Raw genomic sequence first — 26,537 nt, 5'->3', positions numbered from 1 at the left:
CCCTCCCCCACAGACTAAGGAGGGTGTTCTTCTTGTGTCTTTGTAATGTGCTCTGTACACAACTACCACAGCATGCAGCCCACTGCACTGTCACTCTGTCTCATGCAGTAGACATTAGTGGGGCGTTACTGTGCACTAGGAACTCCAGATGCAACAAATAAACAACTAGCCAACCAACTACCATCTGTGTCATCAAGGAGCTCACGATCTGCCAATAAGACATCCAGGACAACAGACAGTCTGGATGACAGGATGGTGGAAGGTACAGAAGGCGCCTGGAGAAGTGAGATGTGAATTATCCGTTCAAGTGGGGCTTGAGGGAAGGCTTCCCACAGGAGGCATCCTCAGATTGAGGTTTGAAAGCAATTTGGAGTTTGAGCGTGTCAAATAAAAGTAAGACATTTTATTGAGGACATCAGCACAGTGGTTTCTGGGGAGATATTTTTCAGTGCAAAATGCTGCAAGGAGGTGCAAACATACAGGCATAAATCCAGATAGTTAGAACAAGAGCTAATAACATAATATTCTTATTGGCTTACAATGACTGAGGTCAGTTTAAGGCGGGGAAAAGCAGTGTGATTATTAATATTATTGATTGTATAGGAATGAATTGATTGGCTAAAAGATCATTACAAAAGGACACGGACCTGTCATAGGACACTGTTTGCTAGGTGTTGATTAACCATCTTCAAAAATTTCAAGGAAAAATTCCATTATCTTTGAATTTCATTTTTCTATGAACTTTTTGAAGCCCTCCTGGTAGGTTTTCTGTGATGTGTAGCGCGGGCATTTCATGTGAATTTAGCTGCATTGTTTTCAACCTGGTAAGCAAGATAGGTTTGAAATAACTCTCTTGAGATCATCCTGCAAAAAGGGATTTCAGATCACAGTTTGGGTCGCAAGCCTCTCTGGGGGAGAACACATATGGGAAAAGTGTAGCATAAAACACAAAGAAGGAGGGGGGAAATCCCCACAGTTACACACAGAGGTAAGAAGCAGACAGGTGTTTGTTAAGGCAGAGAAGGCAAGATGACGTTAGTTGAAGCCTGGACCGGATGTCAGTCATTTTACATTGATGAAGTATCTTTACTGTGCAGCTCCGCCTTAACAGATATTATTGAGAAGTTCCAACATGGAGGTGATTTATGCACAATTCTTCCCAGAAGACTATAATATATGTGAGATAACTATGTATTTCATTTCTGGATTCACTATTCTCATCACTATCTCTGAAACATGACAAAGTTAATCAGTATTTGTTCAAATTCGTTTAGCCCATCTGAAAACATAAATGCTACAGATGATAGATTAAATAATATCCAGAGCAAGATGACATTTTACACACAACAGAGATAGAAATTACCTGTGGAGCTCCTTGATGAGCTGATGGGTTTTTCTTTTCTTGTAAGCATAATTTGGGCAGTAAAATTGCTTTTGTCTATTCTCGGTGTTAATGCCAGCCTTACTTTACATATTTACCAAAAATGTGATGTTAGAAAATGTCTGTCAATAACCGTGGCTTCCTTTAAAAGATAGCAGGGAGTGCCCACCTGCATCTCATGGCTGTGTGTATGATCAAGACACCAACAAAAACACTGATGATGCAGGGGGGTGATTTATAGACCAATATAACTTCTAATATTCAACAAGTATGTACAGTCGCTATCACTCTGAATTGACTAAATAGCGGTGAGTTATATATTGACCAAGGTATCAACTAATATCTGAATTTATGTACAGTCTGTGTCCAGAGGTTGTGGGGACAAGTTACCTGAAAAACACCTGAAGCGCTCTCCACATCCCTCTTCTGTCGGGCAGCCTCGTGTGGGCTCACAGGTTTGTGTTTCAAAGGCACTTCCGACGCAAGGTTGGCCCCCATACTGACCATAAACAGCAATTGACTGCCTGCGAGTCTAAACATAAAACAGTGCTTTCAGATAGTCCAAGTTTCCTTTATCAAAGATAAACTGATGCAATTGGAGAGATGATGTTCGGGAACCATTCTTGTGCTCTTTAGAAATAAAACCCCCAAAATCATTGAACCCACAGACTTACTTGTCCTTGAATTCAGTGACATTTAGGTATTTACAGAGCATTCTCAGTTAGATATTTACCTTCAAGATTGAATACAAAAAGAGAGAGAATCTAAGAATATGAGCTAAAAGAGTCAGGTTATAGACAGAGAGGCAAATAAGATTCCAATATAGAAAAATTAATATTTTTATAGAATGGTTAATATTTTTTCCAAAACTGTGTGTCAAGAGTTCATTAGAAAGGTAAAATAAATTCTATTAGAGGATGTGCAGGTCCTGGGAAGTAGGCTAGAAATGAAGTGGAGTCAAGAAAATCTTTAGACATAAGATGGCATTTGATTTGAGCTGAATTTTTTAAGGCAGGCAAGAAAAGAAAGAGTCTTCATATGAAATATGCTAATATTGAATTTATATTTTTTTTAAAACACACCTCCAAATAGTCCAAAGGTGAAGCTACATCTATAATGGAATTTTACCAGACAATTGAAAACACTGACCTCTGAAGAGGATTATTTTAAACACACCCACACACCCCCACCCTAAAATATTAAATGGATAATGTTTCAAAAACAAGCCTGTCATGCTACCTCCTAATTCACAACAAAAAGGTTACATCAATAAACAAGCACACAAGCAAGCTTCTGACAGGGGAAAGGTATTGGAAAATTGAGAACATTATCAGACAAAATGAGAAACAACTAAAATCCATTTAATTCTTATTCAGTATGAAGGCATACATCAAACATTTAATTAAAAAGAGGGAAAGCTTCCGAATGTGCGCACGCATACACACACACCCCACTGTAATCAGAGGAGCATCTCTTAGGCCTCAGGCCATCCTCACCTCTCACTCCCTCACACAGATGAACCGAGACTGAGATTTCAGAGGATTTAAACCTGGAGTGCAAGTCAAAGGGAAGGTAGATATGCAAGTCCATATGGAATGCATTCTTCCAGCATAAATGGAGGCAAGGGATCCCATCCCCGTAATGGAAGGAGACTCTTGGTTTGCACCAGGAGTCTGGAGCCTAGATCCGATGCCTTTCATTGTGGGTCAGCAGAGAAACCGTGAAGAAATGCATGAGCAATGGAGCCCAGCGCCCAGCACAGTTTTGATTGATGTAAGCATCTCTCATGTAACTTATTAATTTATCCTTGTCTGATCTATCAATGTCCTAATAAGACAGATTGTGTTGCTTGTATAAGTAATGTTTTCTCTTTCTATATTTCCAATTCCCTTGATGGCGGTACACTCGCAGCAGTTCTGTTCCCACCTGACAAATTCTCTTCTCATGCCGTTTATCATTTTCACTCGTCTGCTTGGGCATAACGATTTCATTTCATACTCCTGGATATGTACCTTTATGATGAACTTTCCATTCAAAATATTTAAAATGGAAAGCATATTCTATGTGTAGCTAAAGTTTTCTCTTGCTTTTCAATTATAAAAGTTTCCGCGTGTTTGATGTGGGCTTGACATTTGCTTTGTGATTCCGAGTTGCCTGTAATCAGAGCTGTCATCTATTACATTTGCTAGAAGCCAAGTTCTGCATTTGTGTGACTTTCTTTGTGAACACTACCCATAGAGATATTAAATAAATGTTTGATGAAAATTCTGATTATGATGTTTCAAAATAGAAATGACCTTCTATAACATGGTTCTGTTATTTTAATCATTTTAAATCCACATTTCTATCTGAATTAAACCACTTTAAATGAGCAGATGTGTATATAAAAAATATTCATTAAATTTTCAATGAAACCAATTTAAAATACTGAACAATAGGAATATAAATAAATTTCTTCTATCATATAATAGAGTATTGTATAACTCAAAACTCATGCCAATTATTAGTTGTTAGAATAAAATTATAGGATATAGAACTATGGGAAAAAATCCTGCTTCTAGACACCATAAACAGAAAATAAACTAAAAGAATATATGCTAAATTACTATTTTTACTAGATGGTGGAATTATGAGTTGATTTTCCTTTCTTTATGCTTTTTGGTATATTCTACAGTAAGCAATTTTATATATAATTTTAAGATAGACATTTCAAAATTACCCTAGTTAAGTTTGATTTTTTTCATACTATATGGGATCTAAACTTCCTCAGATTAAAAATGTTTAAATATCCATGGTCACTCATTATTTGTGAAGTAATGCATCCTGCTTAAGCAGCTACTGATTAGTTTTTGTTTCAAATGAAATGAAAACTTGAACATAGCTAATATTAAAAGGATTTTTAATTACCAGATTTCATTTCATGCCATTCCTATTTCTTTATTAGGTAGAGCTAGCAAGTTGACATTCATTTTTATCCTATGTACATTTCTAGGTCAAAGGTAACAGTTTCCAAAGTTTTCCAGAAGAATTAAAATTGAAAAATTACTATATTTTAATATTATTTATTAAACAAATCATATTTTCTCCCTTCAAAGTTACCAACATAATTTTAAAAGAAAAATAAATTATCATTCAAAGCCAATACCATTTTGACCCTTTCTATGCTTATTCTGCACATAAACAATCAAATATAAAGATTTTTCAAGGTCCTACCTGTGTCTTGGTACAGCCATTGCATTCTGACCAAGGGGCATAGGAACCCCACTGGCAATTGACTGGAGAGGAGGCACTGTCATAGGGTCAAATTGTCCATCGTAAAACAGGTAAAAAAGTAAGAGAAAAGGCACAAAAAGAAGAGTCAAAATGCAATGACATACCCACTCAATTATTTTTCAAATACATTTTCAAGTATCCTAGGATGTGTAAAACTAGAAGAAAATACTCATTTATTAAAGATCAATTAATTCAGTCAATATTAATTAATAACGTGCCAGTCTACTTAGAGACACACTAGGGTTGTAGATATGAAAAAGGAGATAGGCCATTTACTATGGATGGAGGGGGAGGAGAAGGATACAGATGTATAGATAAGTCATCATAATATAAGTAACAATATATTTCACAATAGCATCATGTATAATAGGAAATGTTCAGGAGGTAGAAGAAGCAAAGGAGTAGAGCAGAAATGTGAAAACTTATAGGAGGAAGATATAAGGATTTTGAAGGTTTTCTGAATAATGCATTGAAGAGATATCCATAAACTTGTTAGTTAGGGAAAGGCCCTAACACAATGGTTCTCAACCTTCCTCATGCCGCGACCCCTTCATACAGTTCCTCACGTGGTGGTGACCCCCAACCATTAAATTATTTTCATTGCTACTTCATCATTGTAATTTTGCTACTCTTATGAACCATAATGTAAATATCTGACATGCAGGATGTATTTTCATTGTTCCAAATTGAACATAATTAAAGCATAGTGATTAATCACAAAAACAATATGTAATTATATATTGTGAAATATTTATTTCTAATGACAAATAAATAAAATTTTGTCTTGAAGCATGATGTATGTAGCATGGCTAACAGTCTTCACACAGGGTACTCGTATGTGGGCGTATCTGAATTTGGGCAGACCCACCTGGAGATGATAGAGGAGCTGTGTCTCGGTTCCTAAAACCATCGGAAATGTTTTCCGATGGTCTTAGGTGACCCCTGTGAAAGGATAGTTGGACCCCCCAAAGGGGTTGTGACCCACAGGTTGAGAACCCTGCTCTAACAAGACCCACGGGGAGATTTGGTGGGACATCCCACTTAATTGACCTAATAGTGTGTTTAGCATTTCTTTTCTACCTTCTAGATCATTGCATAGTGTCTGGAATCTTAAAAGCTTGCAAGTGGCTACCAGGCAAGACAATTAGTGTCAATTTGCCTAGAGCAGCAGAGGTTAGTCAAGAATGGAAAAGGAGAATGGGATGTGTGGCTGATACCCTTCATAAACAACTGTCTCCTTTACCAAGAGATTGAAAAAAACGCAATGGTGCTTGGCTACCATTACTAAATATTTTCAGCTAAGGAATTTTCTGTAGAAGAATTTAGTCAAAGAGGGGAAAATGAAGAGCATAATTTAAAGTTCGTATGGAGCTATGGAGGACGGATGACTCCCAAAATTATTGCTCTACTTCCTTAAACCTTAAACATAAAATAGCTTCTGAACTCTTCAAAATTCAAACAATAAGATTAACATATCTAAGTAAGGGGTGTCTGCGTTGAGCATTATGCTCTTTTAAGACCAATCTATATGTCATAAAAACAAATTTTTATTTAAATCATTTTATTGGGGCTCATACAACTCTTATCACAATCCATACATACATCAATTGTGTAAAGCACACTTACACATTTGTTGGCCTCATCATTCTCAAAATTCACCTTCCTTTTGGGTTCCTGGAATCAGCTCCTCCTTTTCATTTTTCCCTCCCTCTCCTTCCCCACTCCCCCTCCCTCATGAATCCTTAATAATTTATAAATTATTATTTTATCTTATCTTACACTGCCCAGTGTCTCCCTTCACCCACTTTCCTGTTGCCCATCCCCCAGAGAGGAGGTTATATGTAGATCCCTGAGATCGGTTCCCCCTTTCTACCCTCCCTTCCCTCCCGGTATCACCATTCTCACCGTGGGTCCTGAGGGGTTATTGCATTAAACTCAAAAGATTAAATAATAACACCAAGGGACAGGGGCTTTATGTCAATGCGGGAGATACACCTCAGCAAAGGAGAGTGACAGACACACTTGTAACCTAAGGAACTAAGACCCAAAATACATGGTGTTTGAGGAAGCAGAAGACAGCTGTATCAAGATTGTTGAACTGTTGGTAGGCTGATAAACATGGTCTTCCAACATCAATACCCTATATACTTTATTGAGGTAGGTATTATTCCAGCAAACCTGTCTCTGATATTCTCAATGGTTATTATTGTAAATTTTGCCTGACAGCCCCCATTGTTTGTATGAATAGTGTAAATAGTCACAGAATGGATTTATTCTGTACAAGAGAACAATTCAGGTACTATGATATGGAGTTAGCCTACATTGGTCCAATATCAAATATCAACAGGGCTCTAAAAACTTTGTACCAGGGACTATATTCAAAGACATCAACAGAAGATCATTATGTCCATGGGGATGATCAAGAAGACTCTACCATAAATTAACAAGGATGTTTTGAAAGGGGGCCAAAGGCAAATAAGCACTCACACACAGAGATCCAGGAATGGGTTTGGGACACACACTAGATCCCAGCTCCAGCTTAAGAAGAATTAGTTCCTACATCATGGCCCTGCTCAATACTCCCCTCAGGAACAGAAGATAGAAGACATGGGGCTGTAGCAAAATGTGGTGAAGAAATTAGATGGTGCCAGCCTATCAGATGAAATTGTATCTTGTCTCCAAACAAGCAGCCACCAAGGGAGATGTCAACTAAGTCCACATGGAAGAAGCACACCAACATCAGTCACCAAAGGATTGTAAAACACATAATCCAAAATTGAAGGAGGAAATAGTATCAGAGCCTAAATTGTGAGAACCTGGTTTGTAGAAGGCGATGGATGACAGTAGGAGCCCCAGATACATTTGTGGGAACCACACACGAAATAAGCCTCCAATAATTTCCTTCTATTCATACTTGAGAGATGGGAGAAACGTGGTTACTAAACAGAGTGTATTGGAGAAATGACTATAGAAGTTCCAAAGGATAGGACTGGCTGTTTTTCAACATTTTCTGTATTTGGGTTGGGAGTGTGAGGTAGTTAGTTTATTGTGTCAACCTGGCAGATAAACACATATGGGGTTAATTGAAGGACGGAGGAATAAATGGCTCGATGAACCTCACCTTTCTACTTCTCGGGTCTCTTGCATTTTTATGGTCACTTCCTGCAAGACATCCCCAAGGAGAAGCCACATGGACCTACCCCAATGCAGCCCTGAGTGCTGGAGCACTCGTGTGGAGACCCCTGCCAGCACTGAGATGTTTACGCATTCACTGACTCAGCTTTCCTCCTACAGTCGGCATCATTGCATCTGTTTTGTAAGATGGAGGAGGATTTTGTGGATTAGTGTTGGACATGTGGGTTAATGGGTTAATGTTGGACTTGTGGGCTTGGGCAGCACTGGGTTGGGATGTTTTCTGGATGCATACTTAACCTGTATATCAAACTCTCTTTTATACATGAGTTTCTGTGGATTTGTTTCTCTAAAGTTCCCAGATGAACACAGGGTGTTTGTTCGTATTGGTGTTTTTCTCAGATGTGTCCTGTCATTAGGGGTCACCCTCTTGAATTTATGTTATATGGTTTCTAGTATATGAAAGCCAGGATGGATGAACCTATAGGGACAGCAAGTAGAATAAGGGTTAGTTGGGTTGGAGTGGGAGGGAGGTGTGGGGGGAGGTGGGGTGAAAGGGAACTGATGTCAAGGAGTTTAGGAGTTGAGGAAGGGAAATAGTGTTTGGAAACTGATTGTGGTAGCACAGGTGCAATACTGTGAAATGATACATGCCTTCACTCCCAATTAAAAACAAAGTAGGAAAAGGAGACTGCGTGTGGTTGCACAGCTTGAAGAAGGTAACCAAGACGTGTCGAACTGGTGCATCGGCGCATGCTATGTCTGCTCTCAACAACAACACACAATAAAACTTTGGCTCTTTTAGAAGTGAACTTGGCTAACCCTGAATGATTCAAGAAACTTAAAATCATTGTCTTCAACCAGAAAATGAACCAGGATTTCTGCTCTCTGTATTTTGAGCAAAGAGCCAGTAAGGTGATTCTTCCACCAGTTGTCTGTCACTTTGTCATACTGTGGTGGCTATGTGTTACTATGATACTGGAAGATCTGCCAGCAGTATTTCAAATACTAACAAGGTCAACTATAGGGAACAGTTTTCAGCAAAACTTTCAAACAAAGACAGACTGTGAAAAAGGATTTCACAATCTATTTCTTGACACACACAAAAATAGCTGATGAAAGCCTTATGAAAGTTGTCTAAATGTTGTGTAATTTAATAACAGAAAATGAACTACTTGAGTGGGAAGGCACTCAAAATATGACTGAAGAAGAGCTGCCTCCACAAAGCAGGAGTAGTAGTGATTTTTGTTGGTTTTCAATGCCATCTTGTTGGTTCTGACTCATAGCAACCCTTGTACACCAGGATGAAAGACTACCAGATCCTGCACCATCCTGCAATCACCGTCATGTTGAGAGTATTGTGATCGCCATCTCACTGAAGATTTTCCTCTTTTTCACTGACCCTCTTCTTTACCAAACATGATGTCCTTCTCCAAGGACTGGTCTCTCCTGACCACAAGTCTAAAGTATGAGACAAACTCTCACCATCCTGGCCTCTAAAGGAGCACTCTGCCTGTACTTCTTCCAAGACAGATTTGTTTCTTCTTCTGGTAGTCCATGGAACTTTCAATATTCTTCACCAACACCATACTGCAAATGTGTGCATTCTTCTGTGAGCTTCGTATTCATTGTCCACAGCTTTCATATGAGGTGATTGAAAATAACATGTCAGGCACAGCTTAGTCCTCAAGACTCTTGTGCTTCAAACATTTAAAGAGGTCTTGTGCAGCAACTTTGCCCAGTGCAATATTGTCGATTCTTTCCTTTACTGTTGCTTCCATGTGCAGTGATTGTGGATACAAGGAAATTAAAATCTTTGACTACTTCACTCTTTCTCCACTTTTCGCGATGTTTTTTTTATTGGTCCAGTTAGTTGTAAAGATTATTGTTTCCTTTGCATTTAGTTATAATCTATATCGAAGGCTAGTTCTCATCAACGAGTGCTTAAATTCCTTGTCACTTTCAATGAAACTGTTGTCTTTCACTGATTATGTTATCTGCATACCTCTGGTTGTCCATAAGCCCTCCTCCGACCTTGATGCCTCATACTTCATATAGACCAGTTTCTCGGATGATTTGCTTAGCATACAAAGTAGAGAAAACTTTCATGATGTGGAGGGAGTAAAACTTTCAGGGCCTTAACTGGTTGATACAGCATGATTCAAAATGAAAAGGTGCAAAGATCTATTAATTATCATAACATTAATGGAATGTGTGAAGTATGGATTGAGAAAATTTTAAATTATCAACAGTGAAATTGAACCCTTGAAGATTAGTTAGTGAGTTAGGCCTGAGTGAGCTGAAATTAACTGGTATTGTCCATTTTTAATCAGACAATTATACGGTCTACTATGCCCACAACAAACTGAAGAGAAATATCTCATTCACTAACAAAAAGAACATTTCAAAATCTATCCTGAACTAAAATGCTATCAGTGACAGGATAATATCTATACATCCACAGGGAAGACTAGTTAAATTGCTATTATACAAGCAACCACTAAATAAACCAAGCACTAAAACCAAAGATAAAGAAATTTTTAAAGTTTTCAACTTCTGAAGTCTGAAACTAATTAAACATGACGGATTGATAACTCCTGATGATTGGAATTTGAAAACTGGAAGCAAAAAAAAAAGGATAATTCGTTCAAAAGTAGGGTCTTGGTGATAGAAAAATCATGACAGCATTTTGCAAGAACAATTACCTGTTCACTGGAAACAATTTTCCTCAACAGCATACCTGGCGGCTGAACACATGGCCCTCACCAGGTAGAGTGCACGAGAATTAAATCAATCACAGTGAGCTGATTTGTCGAATAGCTCCAAGCTCAAACTTTCCACTTCTTGAGCAGCAAAGTTTGAAAAAAAAATTCTACTAGGAGTTTGTATCTTTTCTTCATGTTTGAACCAAAACTCCAACCTGAAAAAGCCGACTAACCCACCCAAGGGGACGGTATTGTTTCTATCTCCACAGGAAAAGAGGGGCCAGACTTCAACCTGATGCTCCAAGATGTGAATGCAACATGCCAGCCTGGAGTAGGAAATCAGAGGAGAAGTCTCAGGAGATGACCCTAATCCCAAGTACATGGAAAGCACCCCTCTCTGCAGAAGAATTTGCTTCAGAGGACAGCACTGAAGCTACAGCTCAGGGAGAGGGACATGTCTGAGCAGAGCACATGGGAGCAAATGAAGGGGGAGGAAGAGAGAATTGAGCATCTCCTGGTCCACCAAGCCTTGAGGACGATATCCCTACTCAGAGCAGCCAAAGCACAGAGAAGACCATATGGCCGGCCCCACGACAATACACCAAATCCCTCACTGACCCATAGCCCTACAGGGGACAACACTGGAGGCACATTGTGAGAACTGCACCCGATCTGACCCCACCACACCAAGGCAAAACACTAAGGGCATGCAACAGAACAGCAAGGAGAAAAAAGCAACAAAGTCCCCAGGTTGGACCAAAAATATACTTTGAGGAAAGAGTGTGACATTCCATGAAACTCAAATGGAAAACACTTCTAAAGGTCAACAAACATACCTTGAACTACTTACAGGCTTTTCTGTTTTTGTCACTGTTTTGTGTGTGTGTGTGTGTGTGTGTATTGTTGTTTTTTTGTGTGTGGTTTTGTTTTGCTCTGTCTTGTTTTTATGCATATAATTATCTCTGCAGGTCTACCTAGACAAGACAGGCTGGATAAACAATCTGGAGGAGAAAGCAACAGGACCAACGGTTCCGGGGAGACATGGGAGAGGGGGAGGTAGGGTAAGGCTAGTGGTGTTAACAAACCCAGGGACAAGGGAGCAACAAGTGATCCAAAATCAGTGGTGAGGAGGGTGTAGCAGGCCTGGTAGGGCATGATCAAGGGTAATGTAATGGAGAGGAATTACTGAAACTCAAATGAAAGCTGAGCATGATAGTGGGACAAGAAGAAAATAAAAGGAAATAGAGTAAAGAACTAGGAGGCAAAGGGCATTTAGAGAGGTCTAATTACAGGCATGTACATATGTAAATATATTTCTATATGAGGATGGGGAAATAGACCTATGTGCATATATTTATAGTTTAGTATTAAGGTAGCAGATGGACATAGGGCCTCTACTCAAGTACTCCCTCAATGGAAGAATATTTTGTTCTATTAAACTGGCATTCCATGGTGCTCACCTGCCCAACATGATTGCTGAAGACAAAGTGGGTGCATAAGCAAATGTGGTGAAGAAAGCTGGTTGAGCCCAGCTATCAAAAGATACAGTGTCTGGGGTCTTAAAGGCTTGAAGGTAAACAAGTCGTCATCTAGCTGAGAAGCAACAAAGCCTGCATGGAAGAAGCACATCAGCCTGTGTGATCACGAGGTGTCGATAGGACCAGGTATCAGACATGAAAGAGCAAAACATCATATCATTGAAAATGAGGGACAATGTGGAGTGGGTACACAAAGCCTATCTGTAGACAACTGGGCATCCCCTTACAGAAGGGTCACAAGGAGGAAACGAGCCAGTCAGGGTACAGTGTAGCAACAATAAAATATCCAACTTTCCTCTATTTCTTAAATGCTTCCTCTCCCCCAGTATCATGATCCCAATTCTACCTTAAAAATCCAGCTAGATCAGAGGATATATACTGGTACAGATAGGAACTGGAAACACAGGGAAACAAGGACAGATGGTCCTTTCAGGACCAGTACTGGGAGTGGCAATACCAGGAGGGTTGAGAAAGGGTGGGGTAGAAAGAGGCAACCAATTACAAAGATCTACATATAACCCTCTCCCTGGGGGACAGGCAACAGAAAAGTGGGTGAAGGGAGACATCTGACAGTGGAAGATATGACAAAATAATAATAATTTATAAATCATCAAGGGTTCATGAGGAAGGGGGCAACAGGTAGGGAGGGGGGAAAAGAGGAGCTGATACCAAGGGCTCAAGTAGAAAGTAAATGTTTTGAGAATGATGACAGCAATAAATGGACAAATGTGCTTGACACAACGGATGTATGTATGGATTGTGATAAGAGTTGTATGAGCCCCCAATAAAATGATTTTAAAAAGAAGAAATAAGTAGTGGTTAAAAAAAAAGAAAGGACAAAAACCTGTACAGGCAGAAAGTGATTCAGGTGATGCATCTGGCCACTGCCACAAAGGGGTAGTGCTTCGGTCTCAGCGCACTGAGGCATTGTAACAAGATGAATTGTCCAGTGTTTGACCATTTCAGGAGGTAGTATATGATCAAAATCTAATAGTTTTGAACATAGAAGTTCAAGCTCTAGTGCAGGCATTGGTGAAAAATAAGGCTCCAGGAATTGAGAGAGTACCAAGAGAAATGTTTCAGCAAATGAATGTAAGACTCATCTCTGCCAAGAAACTTTGAAGAAAGCCACCTGGTCAATCAGCTGAACCTATGCCCATTCTGAAGAAATGTGATCCACTGGATGTAGGAATTATCAGACAATGTCATTGATATCGCACCTATGTACATTTTGCTGAAGTTAATTCAAAAGCTGCTCTAGCAGTACATCAGTAGGGAACTAGCCAGACTCAGAAGAGAGCATACAATGCGGGCAATCAGATGGATCTAGGCGGAAAACACAGAATACCAGAGGATGTATACCTGTATTCTATTGACTATACAAAAGCATTCAGCTATACATCATAACAAATTATTATGTAAATAAATTAACATTGCCAAAAATGGGAATTCCATAACACTTAACGGTACTCATGCAGAACCTGCACATAGAGCAAGAGGCTCTATGTTCAACCAAAACAAGGGGTGGTTGGTTCACAATCAGGAAAGATGTGCTTGAGAGTTTGTTAGGAAGCGAGAGGCAGAATCAGGGGTGTCCCTCTACAAGCCAAAGCCTCCCTCCCCCATTACAGGAATTTGGAAGCTGCTTAAGCCTGGAGGGCATGCGTACATTCAGGTCTTTGGAACAGGAAACCAGTAAACCTGGGTGGGACCCCATCCAGGACAGGTGGGTTTAATTCAGCCATTGGGGTTAACCACTACCATCAACCACACCTCCCAAGTGGGGGCTAGGGGGAGGGGTGCCCCCAAAGCCAGAAGTTTTCTCTCTGGCTCTCTCTCCCAGCAGCTCTGACACACAGTGCAGCGTGGCCGGGATGCGGCTGCACACATTTGTGTCGCCTCTATCCTTTATAAACTCCCTTGGATCACAAACCAGGCTTCGGTGTGAATTCTTTCTCATGCGAAGCCAAAGACCGAGGTATTTCTCCCACGAGAGAGACCTAACGAGGTGTTTACTTTCATTATATTGTTTCAATATGTATGTTGAGCAAAGAATCCAAAAAACTAGAATATATGAAAAAGAACCCAGCACCAGGACTGGAGAAAGACTCATTACCGACCAACAATATGCAAATGACACAAGCTTGCTTGCTAAAGGTGAAGAGGACTTGAAGTATCTACAGATAAAGATAAAAATTTACTGTCTCAGTACATGTTACACCTCAATATAAAGGAGCCTTGGTGGCATTGTGGGCTGCAATTCACAGGAGAAAGACGAGGCTTTCTACAGCAGTAAAGAGTTACAATCTCAGCAATGCACTAGGACATTCTACCCTACCTATAGATTGTCTGTGAGTCAGAATTAGCTCAAGGCAGTGAGTTTTGGTGTTGAATCAATAAAAGAAAGCAAAGATCCTCACCTCAGGACCAAGAGGCAGCATCATGATAAAGAAAAGATGGAAGTTATCAAGTTTATTATTTCACTTCAATCCACAATCAGTGACCAAGGGAGCCGCAGGCAAGAAAGTAAATGACATTACTTTGGGCAAATCTGTTGCAAAGACAACTGCTAAGTGTTCGAGAGTAAAGATGTCATTTTGAGCCTGACCCGAGTCATAGTATTTTCAATCAAATTATATGCATGCAAAAGCTGGACAATGAATAGGAAGATCAAAGAATTGATGCCTTTGAGTTATGGTATTGACTCTACCATGGACTGCCAGAGCCAACAATTCTATCTTGGAAGAAATACAACCAGAATGCTCCTTAGAAGTGAGAGGGCAAGGCTTTATCTTACGTACTTTGTACTTTGGAGATGTGAGCTGGAGAGACCCGTTCTGGACAAAAACACCACGCTTGGTAAAGTAGATCAGTGAAATAGAGGTAGGTCAAGGAGACAGATGGCACAGTGCCTGCAACAATGGACTCAAACGTTACATCAATTGGGAGGATGGCCCAGTACCAGCAGTGTTGTGTGTAGGATCACTATGATTTGGAAGCAGCCCGGTGGCACTAACAAAAGGATCTCTAGAAGTTAAGTCAGAACCAACTCCTAACACCTACCAATCAACAAGAACACAGTGGTTCTTACTTCCCCTAAGCCTGCCAATTTACACCCTACTTGATGCGTCCCAGTATAGAATCCTGTTTATCTCAGTTAGTTCTCTAGAACAAATCTTGTTAGCCTGTGGTTTTTACCATTATATTTGCCATATATCTAATATGTGACCAACATTGAACTAGCTTTGCTTTTCCGACACTTAAGTGGTCTCAACTTAGTGTTTCCCCTTCTGTGTGAAAGCCAAAAGCCTTTCCCACGCCGTGAACCTTAGGAAGGTGAGTGGGCTCAGACTCATTGCCCACAAAATCCTATAGTCTCTCTCAGAGCACTCATCACATTGGTATGGAAATGAGTCCTTTCACACTCAGATCTCTTCACCTCTCCATGCAGCATCCCCATGCTTGTTCTCCCCAGTACCCAGCACTGTGTGGGCACAACTGGTCTGAGAATTAACGTCCATGACCTGACACTGTCCCAGCAAACTGACTGAAAGCAAAGCAAGACCAGGAGTAAATTACAATGGCTTTTTCCCAGGCTTCAAGAGCAGATAATAACTAATCCCTTTAAAAATGCACAGTCTTTAAAGTCCAGATGATATTTTGCAAGAATTGTTTATAAAGATAAAACACTGCTCTAAAATTTGTGGGTCTGCTAGGATTCTCTGAATTTCAGGTCCTGGGCCAACCAAAATGTTGATGTGGTTTACAGGAAAACCAAGTAAGAAAAGAAAATGCCTTGTCCTCTCTAAAAATAGAAATAAAGAGTCTTTGAGGTATGAACGCACTCAAGCTGTGATGGAAAAGTCAGATCCTAATCAAGAATGGCCAAAGAACAAAGGCATAATTTTCTAATTGTGATATATATATGTATATGTATCTTGATATAGATCAAAACATTTGCCATTTTAATAAGGTTTACACGCAATCCAAAGAAAAGAAAAATCTCACCTTAACATAATTTGGAACTCCTCTATAAGCCCCACCAACAGGAAGAAGCACCGTGCCTGAGGAAAAGAACAACAAAGTATGGTGTCAGCGCTCAATTGATGAGCTGAAAATCAATGAACTTGTCAAGTTCTGTGAACTGGAAATATACGAGAGTAAAAGAAACACAGGAGAGATTTTATGATTCCGTTTTTTCTTTTCTGTTTTATATTTAACAATTTCCTTGGGGTCCCATTATCTCCTAATGGGATCTCTGCTCCCCTTCTCTTGAACATCAGCACCCACGTGAATGTCCCGGGGGAAATAGCCCGAGGAAAGTGACAGTGGTGACTACTGAGAAACTCCAAGGGAAATGGGCTTCAACGCTGACTACTGAAGCGCTGATGCAGAGCCCGCGGCACAGAATGACGAGCCTGTCTTCTTCCAGAGGACTGCACTCACGTTTAAAACACCTTGAAGCCCTTTAAAGTCATTGTGTGATAGCATATCGACAGTCTATCACAAAATTGAATGTAAAATGTGAGAAAACAAGTGTGGATTGAAAAAATATATCTAGATAGAAGTAAAACAAGCAATAATCGTTTATTTCCAGGTGGTGAGGTTGTATATAATTCCTATTGTATTATTTTTTACTTACCTATGTTTTCCTCCTATAACTGACAACTTAAGGCAGATAATACAACATATCAAATGCATACAATTCATAGTCCAATATAAATGTGTTCTAAAACTTTTTTCCACAGTCAACAGACCAATAAGCACCCCCTTCTCTCTGAATTCCTCAATTCTTCTTTTGTGTTCAGTTGCTCGAAAAAGTTACAGGATTACTGCTTATTGTTTTGGTTTGGTTTTGTCCTAGACCCCATCATTAGCTTTCCTAGATCATCAATTCTCCTTTGATGCTCTCTGCCTTTCCATTGTAAAATCCTACTTCTCTGTTTCTGGATGGCATCGTGATATACTGGGTTATGTGTTGGGTAGCTACCTGGAAGGTCAGCAGTTCGAACCTGCCAGCTGCAGTCTCCATAAAGATTTACAGGATTGGCAACCCGATACATAGTCATTTTGGAATCTTGAAAAACAAGTATGTTACTATGAGAATTAATATACACCTGACCCAAACCGTGGTATATTTTTTATCATTTTTATTGAGGGCTCATACAACTCATCACAATCTGTACATCCATCCATTGTGTCAAGCACATTTGTACATTTGTTGCCCTCATCTTTCTCAAAACATTTGCTTTCTACTTGAACCCTTGGTATCAGCTCCTCATTTTTCCCCTCCCTCCCCACCCCACCACCTCCACCCCACTGGGAGTTTGGGCTGAGTCCAAACCAGGCTGCCCCTTTCCCTACCCTCTCAGAAAGACAGATGACCTGCTGGACTGTGCAGCCCCTGCTTCCAGCATTCCAGGGAGCTTATCTCTCCAGACAGGGTCCACTCAGTCCCTTCCCCCAGCATTCCAAGAAGCAAGTCTGCAAAAACAAGATTTTCCCACAGGCTCTATCCTCACTCAAATCCTGCAGCTGCAGCACTAAAAGCCTCCCTTCCCCTTATCAGTGCATCCGTCCTTGGCTCAACCCCTATATCTATCCCACCACCTTACTGCCGGGCGCGACTTCCTGGACCTAACTCACTGGGCTGTGGAATCGGCCCAGGAGTTCTTTCCCAGACTCAATAAAGCCTTTCTTAAATCCACATTCCTGGCTGATTCTATCTCTGCTCCGTGCCTCCATTTTCACCTCTCACTGGGTATTTTCAGTGTGTGTGAAAGTTGGACACTGAATGAGATAGTTAAGGTTTATTGTGCCAAGCTGGCCAATAAACACATGTGGGATTAGTTGAAGGGGAAGAGATAAATGGCTTGCCTTTCTAGTTCTTTGCTCTCTGATAGTCAGACCAGGTGCAGCTGCCTTAGCCATTTCCCTGCTTCAGCTGGCAAGGCTCACTTCCTGTGAGACATCCCTGAGGAGAAGCCACATGGACCTACTCTGGGTGCTGGACCAGCCCTGGGTGCTGGAGCAGCCATGTGGAGATCCCTGTCAGCGCTGAGATGCTTACACACTCACTGATTTGGCTTTCCTCCTGCAGCCGGTGTCATTGTGTGTGTTTTGTGACATTGAGGAGGACTTTGTAAATTGGTGTCAGACTTATGGACTTGGACAGCACTGGGTTGGGATGCTTTCTTAAAGTACACTTACCCTTTTTATAAACCTCTCTTATATACATATGAGTTCCTGTGGATTTGTTTCTCTGGTCTACCCAGACTAACACACTGAACAAGGATGATGACCAAAGACACTCAATACATTGAATGATGGTGCTGGCAAAGAATATTGGCAGTACCATGAACTGCCAAAAGAACAAACAAATCTCTCTTGGAAGAAGCTACAGCCAGAATGAGCTTTAAAAGCAAGGATGGCTGAACATCATCTCACATTGTCAGAAGAGACCAGTCCCTGGAGTAGGACATCATCATATTTGGTAGAGTAGTGGGATTCGAAAAAGAGGGAGATCCTTGACAAGATGGCTGACACTGTGGCTACATCAATGGGCTCAAACATAAGAGCAATTGTAAGGATGGTGCAGGACCAGGCAGTGTTTGATTCTATTGTCACTATGAGTCAGAATCGACTCAATGGCACCTAACAATAACAATGAATTGGAGTAGCCATGATGGCAATGGATTTGAAATATTTTTATGGTCCTGTACATCTTTAAGTGTGTTTTGTGGATTAGCGTAAGAGGCACAGAGGTACAAAGGAGCTGTAAGTAGCTGGAAATAGGTTAACCCTGATTCCGGTGACATCAGCTCTGGATGTGGCATGGAAGCATGGACCTAATTTGTGAGGTCACCGTGTCTGACCGCATGCTAGTCCCTTGTGAGGGAATGATGTCCTTACCCACAAAACCCAGGGTTGGCTGGGTCCCAGGCAGCTCAGAGGAGAGCCAGCCTCTTTTGGTCCAGAGCTTTTCTAGAACATCATAGATGCAAGTTGACTCAGTCACAAGGAACCTAGAAGTAACAAGTTGCTCTGGCACTCCCTCTATGATTTAGTCACGTGGATGTGAAGGCCAAAGCATCCCACCACCACCCCAGGTTCACTCCTAAAAGACCAGTCTTAGAAACCACTGTTGGCTTCCGAAGAAAAACAGGTTTTCTTTGGTTGACCATGACTCATTGAGACCCCAACTCATGGTGACCATATGTGTGTCAAAGTACAGTTGTTTTCCATATGATTTTCAATGTTTGATTTTTTTTCCCAAAGGAGATCACCGTCTCTTTCGTTCAAGGCACCTCTGGATGGACTTGCTTTTCAATATGCCAACGTTTTGGGTTCGAATAGCCAAAGCTTTCCCAACTTGCCCTATTCTGAAGCTCATGGTTCAGAGTGATTGCAACACTGTGACTGTGTTTTCAAAGATAGATCTCAACTCTGCCTGCAGCTTCGAGCGAAAGAATTACTTTATCTGTTAATGTTCTAGCATCAATTTAAAGATTATGTGCATATTGTCATATCAGCAAACTATCATAATAATCAATGATTGTGGATGCTCATTTTAACCACAAGACAACTATTATGATGTCTCATGATGAAATAAATAAGCAGATGGGTTGCTAGTTAATACAACTATAAAAAGTGACAAGACTTTTAGAAAGATTAGATTCCTTTTGAGCTAACCCGTCTTCAATTTTAAATAGAAGTACAAGCCAGAGCATTAGAAATTACATTTTACCATAATTCTGAGTCTATAGCACTACTTGCTATTCTATCAGTAACAAATTTGAGTTGTGTTTAATTTTCATTTATTGAATTCCACATTAAAATTCCATTGCTATTGCGTTGACTCTGCCTCATATTGACACTATATAAGCTTTCTTTACCGGAGTAGATAACCTCGGAGCAGCTGACCTTGGTGTTAGAAGTCCCCTGCTTCGTCAACAGTGCCACAGGGCACCTTCCTGCACTGCATACTCACTCGCTGCCATCAAGCTGAGCCCAACTCCTAACGACCCTGTATGACCAGCTAAACTACCCCTCGTTATGGGAGCAGAAAGCCTCATCTTGCTCCCCTGGTGCAGCTTTCTGTTTGAATTGCTGACTTGCAGTTAGCAGTGCAAAGCCTATTCCACCAGGGCTCCAGCAGGGCTCCCGCACATTGCCACCAGGGCTCCTTGATTCCACATCAGCCAGGAGTTATTCAGAACCCTATTTAGCCTGCCATCCAACACCAGGAGACAGTAAATGTGCATCCAGGGCTGCAAATAGACAACACATCCACTTCGGGACCAAGAAACAGAAACTGCTGCTCCAGCAATATAATTCAAGAATTATTTTATTTTAAAAATTTAAATGTATCATAAGAAAATTGCAATAATTATTTCAACTTGCTTCCAGTCCCAGAGAGAAAGATGAGGCTTTTCCGTCCAGGAAAGGGTTAAAGTCTGGAAACCCACAGGGGCAGGTCCATTTTGTACAATGGGGTTACTGTAAGTCAGCATGGACAGGGTGACAGCGGACTACATCCCAGAAAATCGGTCCCTGCTGATTTCTGTCTTAGGCTTTCACTGAACAGTAATGTTTAGGGAGATTTTTTTAGGTTTTTCTGTTTTTAACTCTGACCATTTTGTATGGCCAACGTACTGATTGCTCTCTCGTTTCATTCCACCTGTCTGTTGTTTCTACTCTCACAACCCTAACCCTCTTGCCCACGATCCCAAATTCTACAGTTCCAAGTCCACTTTGCTCCAAAGTTCTTAGTCAAGTAGGTTAAATCCTGGGGCCCAAATGTGTGGCTCCAGGTCAAGCAAAATAATACATTTTTTTTTGTAAAAAATAAGTATATTGTTGAATTCTTTGTAACATTCTCTAGATTTTCATAAGCAATGTCTGCATGTTTTCTTTAATTTTGTTGTGGATTGAGTGAGTTTACAGAGAGATTGGTTTTCCACTCAACAATTCATACACGTTTTGTTCTGTGACTGTCTCCAATTCTTAGTTCCCAGGCCTCTGAACCAGCAATTTAAACCAAGACAATTAAAAGGAATTCACTTCAGCTGAGCAAAATTTATTCAAATAGAATTTTTTTAAATCACTCCATCTTTTCCTCTCTTCCCATGCATCACACCTTATCTAATTGCTTTTTAGTAAAGGATTACTTCCGTTTGAGATCGCTTCAGTTACAAAGTAATGAAATTATTACCTTACCTTCATGTTTGGGGAAGCCTTCAGTTCAGAAAACAGGAGAAAAGTTTCCACTGTAGTCACTGGGTGAATTTTGCAATAACAGAAATAACCTGGGGGGCAGCCTCCCTCGGTCTCCGTGCTGTGGACTGACTTGGCACTTATAGCTAGAGAAAGTGGTCTTGTGACTTAGCTCCTGCCCCAACCAGATTCTCCCGGGACACGGAGGCTCTCCTTGTACTTAGCCTAAGTCTGGAAGCCCAGATGCGTTTTATCAGTGACATCGGCCTTAGTTAGAGCCAGCTGCGACTATTTGGAACTATTTAGACTATTTTTCTATGAAAAAAATATCTGTATATAACAAAAGACAGAAAATGTTCTCCTATCACTGTGTAAGTGGTTTTCAACCAAAGGACATTTTGTGTGTAAGGAAAAAGATAAGCCTCCTTCCTGTATCGGCTAATAAGCTAAACAGATGTCATGACTCTCTTAAAGGGTGCTGTCTCAGAATTTTGAAACCAGTGGAAGAAAATAACTAAGTGCAGTTCTTTCGCCCACAGTGTAAATGGAACATTCTGGACTGGAATTGTACCTCAAAATAAACAGTGTGTGGTAGTTACGTAATTTGTTGTCAGTTTTAGACTTAAGAGTGAAGGTGTGAAGTTTAGCCTGTCCCTCAGGTAACAGCTTGATGACCTCATTTGGAGGTGCTAAAGAAATGAATAGTTTGTTGGAGGCAGGACACATGCTCTCTCCCTACAAGACATTCCTGTTGAGAAGACACATGGAGCCATGCAAGAGCCCTATGGAGACCCCTGTCAGCACTGAGATTCTTCCACTGCCATTGGATCCACAGGCTTTCCACCCACCGGCCTGTGATCTTCCTGAATTCAGCATCATTGCATGTGTTGTGTGAGTCTGAAGAGGTATTTATAGGTTGGTATCAGACATATTGGCTAATATTGGACTTATGGACTTGATCTGGACTGGGCTGGAATGTTTTCATAATAGTACATTGTTCTTGTATATAAAGCTCTTTCTTAGACATATATGAGTGTCTATGAATTTGTTTCTAGGCAGCCTAGACTGACACACAATGCAAGATGCAGCCCTTTGAGACCTGGTAGAGGAGCAAGAGTAGAGACACCTAGACCAGAGATGGAGCAGAGTGGTACATATGACTGCAGTGACTATAGCTCAGAGGAGTTCCTAGAGTAGGGCCTTCTCTTTCAACAAAATCCTCAAGCTATTTTCCACAGGTATTGCCTCAGAGACTGACAACCAATGCCAGATGGTGTACTACAATCCCCTGAATCCTTTGCGTGCAATGTCATTTGATGGAAATAGAAATGTTTAAACTGAAATGTCAGAATTCCTCACACCCCCAGGAATCTTTAAATCCCCCCAACAGTTGTGTGAGCCAAGCCACTTTTGTTCTTTGACATCCCTAGCTTTTAGGTCTGAAAGTTTAATCAATTCTCCAGCATTGTTTTTCTGTCTCACCTGAGTAATTCTTTTTCTTGGTTAAAGACAAAAACCTGATTCCAGTAAGAGATATTGGTGAGATATTATTAAACCTTCTGAAAGTTTAATAAATTCTCCAGCATTGTTTTTTGTTTTGTTTGTTTTTGTATCACCAGGGTAACTCTTTCTCTTGGTTAAAGACAAAAACCTGATTCCACCAGGACAGATGACCAGTTGTGAGAGTCCAATTACACCTTGTATTTCACCACCAGGACCAGTGGTGAGAGTCGCGATGCCTGGAGCGTGGAGAGAATATGGGGTAGAAAGGGGGAACTTATTACAAGAATCTACGTATAGCCTCCTCCCTGGGGGAGGGACAGCAGAGAAGAAGGCGGGGGGAGATGGCGAACATTGTAATATATGACAAAAATAGTAATAATTTATGAATGATGAAGGGTTCATGAGGGAGGGGGAGTGGGGAGAGAGGGGGAAAATGAGCAGCAGATATTAAGGGCTCAAGTAGAAGGCAAATGTTTTGAGAATGATGATGGCAACAAATGTACATATGTTCTTGACACAATGGATGTATGTATGGATTGTGATAAGAATTATACAAGTCCCCAATAAAATGATAAAATAATAATAATGTGAAGTCAACCGAAAAAAGAAAAAGAAAGAAACACCTGATTCCAGTAAGAGATGTTGGTGAGACCGGCAGGAGAAAGAGGAGACACTGAGAAAGGAAGCATCCTTCTCCACCAAAGGACTGACCCAGAATCTTGCCCAGTCAAGATGATAAGGGCCACCAGAATTCTGTGTCTGGCTGCCTTGGGTGGGCATCCAGCAAGATGAGAGGACGTGAAGCTACCTGCTTCTCGCCAATATTCACGGTCTTGGGAAAACCTACAGGATTGGAAAACTCTGTTCTATAGTTTCACTATGAATCACAATCTGAGCAGCAGTAGGTTTCTTTTGTTTGTTTTTCTGTTTGGGTTCGATTGGTTTCGTGTGGAAAATGGAGATCCAGTTCCCCTCCCTACACCCATGTTGATAAATGCAGTTGAAATTGGCACAGCAGATCTTTCCCTTGTTCCGTGTGTCCCCCTTGTAGCCCACTCCTCTGTCAGTTATTGTTACTTTGACGTTCCTGGTTCCTGTGATGCGGACAGCTATGCGACCAGCATTTAAACACTCTCTGGGCCGCCCCCTGGTGGACAGGTAAGAACAGACTAAGAAGAAGGGAAAGACTAGGTACTTTTGAAAAACCCGCCCTGAAAACCTTATAAATAGCAGGAGGACTTGTTTTCATAGCGAGGGAACGTGAGCCCCTCGGGTTTGAAGACCCCACTGTTGCTTCATGGTAGAGTTGGCCCTAGTGATGGAGCCAAGCATTGAGGACCCTCATTCGCTGATGGATCCTGGCTCAAAGTAATAAGACATACCGACAAATACCCATTAATAATCAGAATGTGGAATGAACAAAATATGAGCCTAGAAAATTTGGAAGTTATTAAAATGAGATAGAATGCATAAATATCTATTCCCTGAGCATAAAAAAAAGGAAAGCCCAGTGCCGTTGAGTAGATGTTCTGAGGCTGCAAATACTTACAGGAGCTAATTACCATGGATCAATCCAATGTGGCCACGGTTGGAGGCTCCCTGAAACTGTCTTCCAACAAAACTTTTGGAAAAGTGCAGAAGAGTTAAGAACCTGAGTCCTGAGCTGCCCCTGAGAAGCAGAAACCTCTTCCAATTACACCCTTGTATTTCCGAGATAGGAATATTCACAAAGAGCTTCCCCACCCCCCACCCCCAAAGACACAGGTTCTACACTGCCCCAGAAGTAGGCCTGCAGGGCTGCCCCTCCCCCACAGCACTGCAGACCTCAAAAGAGGGGTGGGGGTCAACTGATGCTTTCTCTCCACACTAGCACACACCACAGAAGACACTGGCAATTCTCCCCCAATATACTTCAGGGAGTGGGTCGAGTCTGTACTGGAGAAAGAAAAAGGGGGTGGAGGGGGCAGGCGCAGGCATATGTGATTAAACTCAATCTGGAAAATTCACGGGTTCCTGCACCCTGTGAGAGTCATGGTCCATTCACTGCATTCTGACCAACTAAAGGAGATTCAAGTCACTGGAGGCTTACTCTCAGAATCCAGCTAGAACTTTGGCACCAGACGGTGGCAACACTTCCCCAGAATACTGGGAGATGAGCCAGCCCCAGGGAATGGAAGCAGGATTCAAAGTGGCATCACTTGCCTGCCTGTCTGTCTGTGGGCCCACACCCAAAGTGACCCCGGGTCAGTGACTACAGCTTGGGCAGGCAAGTGGGCAGTGCCTTGGACACTTGGATAATGTCTTCTCTTCCATTCACTGCATTTGTATTGATCATTGGCCGGAATTCTCTGAAGACTGGGGGGCTGATTTCAAACCTGGGATCTTGATGGAGACAATATTGAATTCTTTCTTGCCTTTGGCGCCTGCTCCACAAATGGCTGGTGTCTAACAACCTGCCCACCCTTGACACTCTGGAATCTGTAACAGGTGTACAGAGATTGTGTTTGGCCAGGAGCAAATATAAAAATAACACTCAGCATAGGAAGCAGCAGTCAGTCTTTGAAATGCAAAAACAAGGGAAAATAAGGGGAAATGGTTCCGTTCAGTACAATGCATGCAGATGTGGATTCAGAGGGGGCTTAGGGGGAAGAAAACACTTTAGCTCTTCCTATGGCAGTTTAGGTCAATAAGTGGCAACTGCTTGAAACAAATAGGGGAAATATTTCTATAGAAACAGCAAAAACAGAAGAGAAGGTAGAAGAACTCAAGAAAGTACTACAAGATCAAGCTGGAAAAACAAATTAAAAACTAGCAATAATTCAACAACTCTAAAGATTAATTCAAAAGGCAAACAGATAATAGAACTGGGTAACTTTTTGAAAAAAAAATAAAACAGAAGAATAGAAACATCAATCAGTGCTCTCAAAGACAAATCTCTTGAGAGCAAAATACAAGACTAGCAAGCTATTAAAAAACATCCAAAAAACTGAAGATAAACTAAGAATTCTATATGAAAGCATCAATAAGGGACATAATTGATAAGCCTCCCAGAACAAAAAAGAAAAAAGAATTACAGAAAAAAGTAGTTAAAGAAGTATTAAAGATTATGGGGGAGCAGAAAATAACTATCCAAGAACCCCAGAGAACACAAAGAGAATCAATACCAAAAGAAAACCAGCATGACACATCATAGTCAAATTTTCTAACATCAAAGAAGGGAAAGAATCCTTGGAGCAATGGAAAAAGAATAATCACCTACAGCGATGAATCAATTAGAATAAGCTCCGATCTTTCTTTTACTGCATGTAACCAGGCAGGCAAGAAAGCAATGAATCGATATATGTACAAAATCTTGAAAGAGAAAAATTGCCAACCTATAATAATACATCCAGTAAAACTTAAATATGAAGGAGATTCTCTGGTCTAGCCAGAGTTGAGACAGAACGGGGGTCATGATAGTGGGGGGAGGAAGCGTTAAAGAGCTAGGAGAATGTTGTGTGTTTCGTTGGTGCGATACTGCACTCTGGCTGGCTTGTCCCTTCCTTGTGACCCTTCTGTGAGGGGATGTCCAATTGTCTACAGATGGGCTTTGGGTCTCCATATGCTTTATCTTCTAATAAACAGGCACAATCATCTTTCTTCACCACATTAGCTTATGCACCCATTTTGACTTCGGGGATCACGTTGGGAAGGTGAGCATCACTCAATGCCAGGTTATTAGAACAGTGTTCTTGCATTGAGGGAGGGCTTAAGTAGAGGTCCGATGTCCATCTGCTACCTTGATACTTA

At 41.0% G+C, this 26,537-nt stretch overlaps 1 protein-coding gene across 1 annotated transcript in view; it reads right to left on the bottom strand.

The window, feature by feature from the left end:
• C7 (complement C7) overlaps positions 1–21,470 on the bottom strand; it is an 80,023-nt gene extending 58,553 nt beyond the window's left edge. The window contains exons 1-4 of the mRNA XM_075543012.1: positions 21,249–21,470; positions 16,038–16,093; positions 4,595–4,670; positions 1,772–1,913 (exon numbers count right to left, since the gene is read on the bottom strand). Coding sequence (XP_075399127.1) covers positions 1,772–1,913; positions 4,595–4,670; positions 16,038–16,093; positions 21,249–21,254 — 280 coding nt within the window. The 5' untranslated portion in view covers positions 21,255–21,470. The remainder of the gene's footprint in view (positions 1–1,771; positions 1,914–4,594; positions 4,671–16,037; positions 16,094–21,248) is intronic.
• Positions 21,471–26,537: the final 5,067 nt, after the last annotated feature.

Source organism: Tenrec ecaudatus, chromosome 2 (genome assembly GCF_050624435.1).
Source record: "Tenrec ecaudatus isolate mTenEca1 chromosome 2, mTenEca1.hap1, whole genome shotgun sequence".
Lineage (NCBI taxonomy): Eukaryota > Metazoa > Chordata > Mammalia > Afrosoricida > Tenrecidae > Tenrec > Tenrec ecaudatus.
Note: the sequence above shows the minus strand (reverse complement) of the source record. Positions and strands in the feature narration are given on the sequence as shown.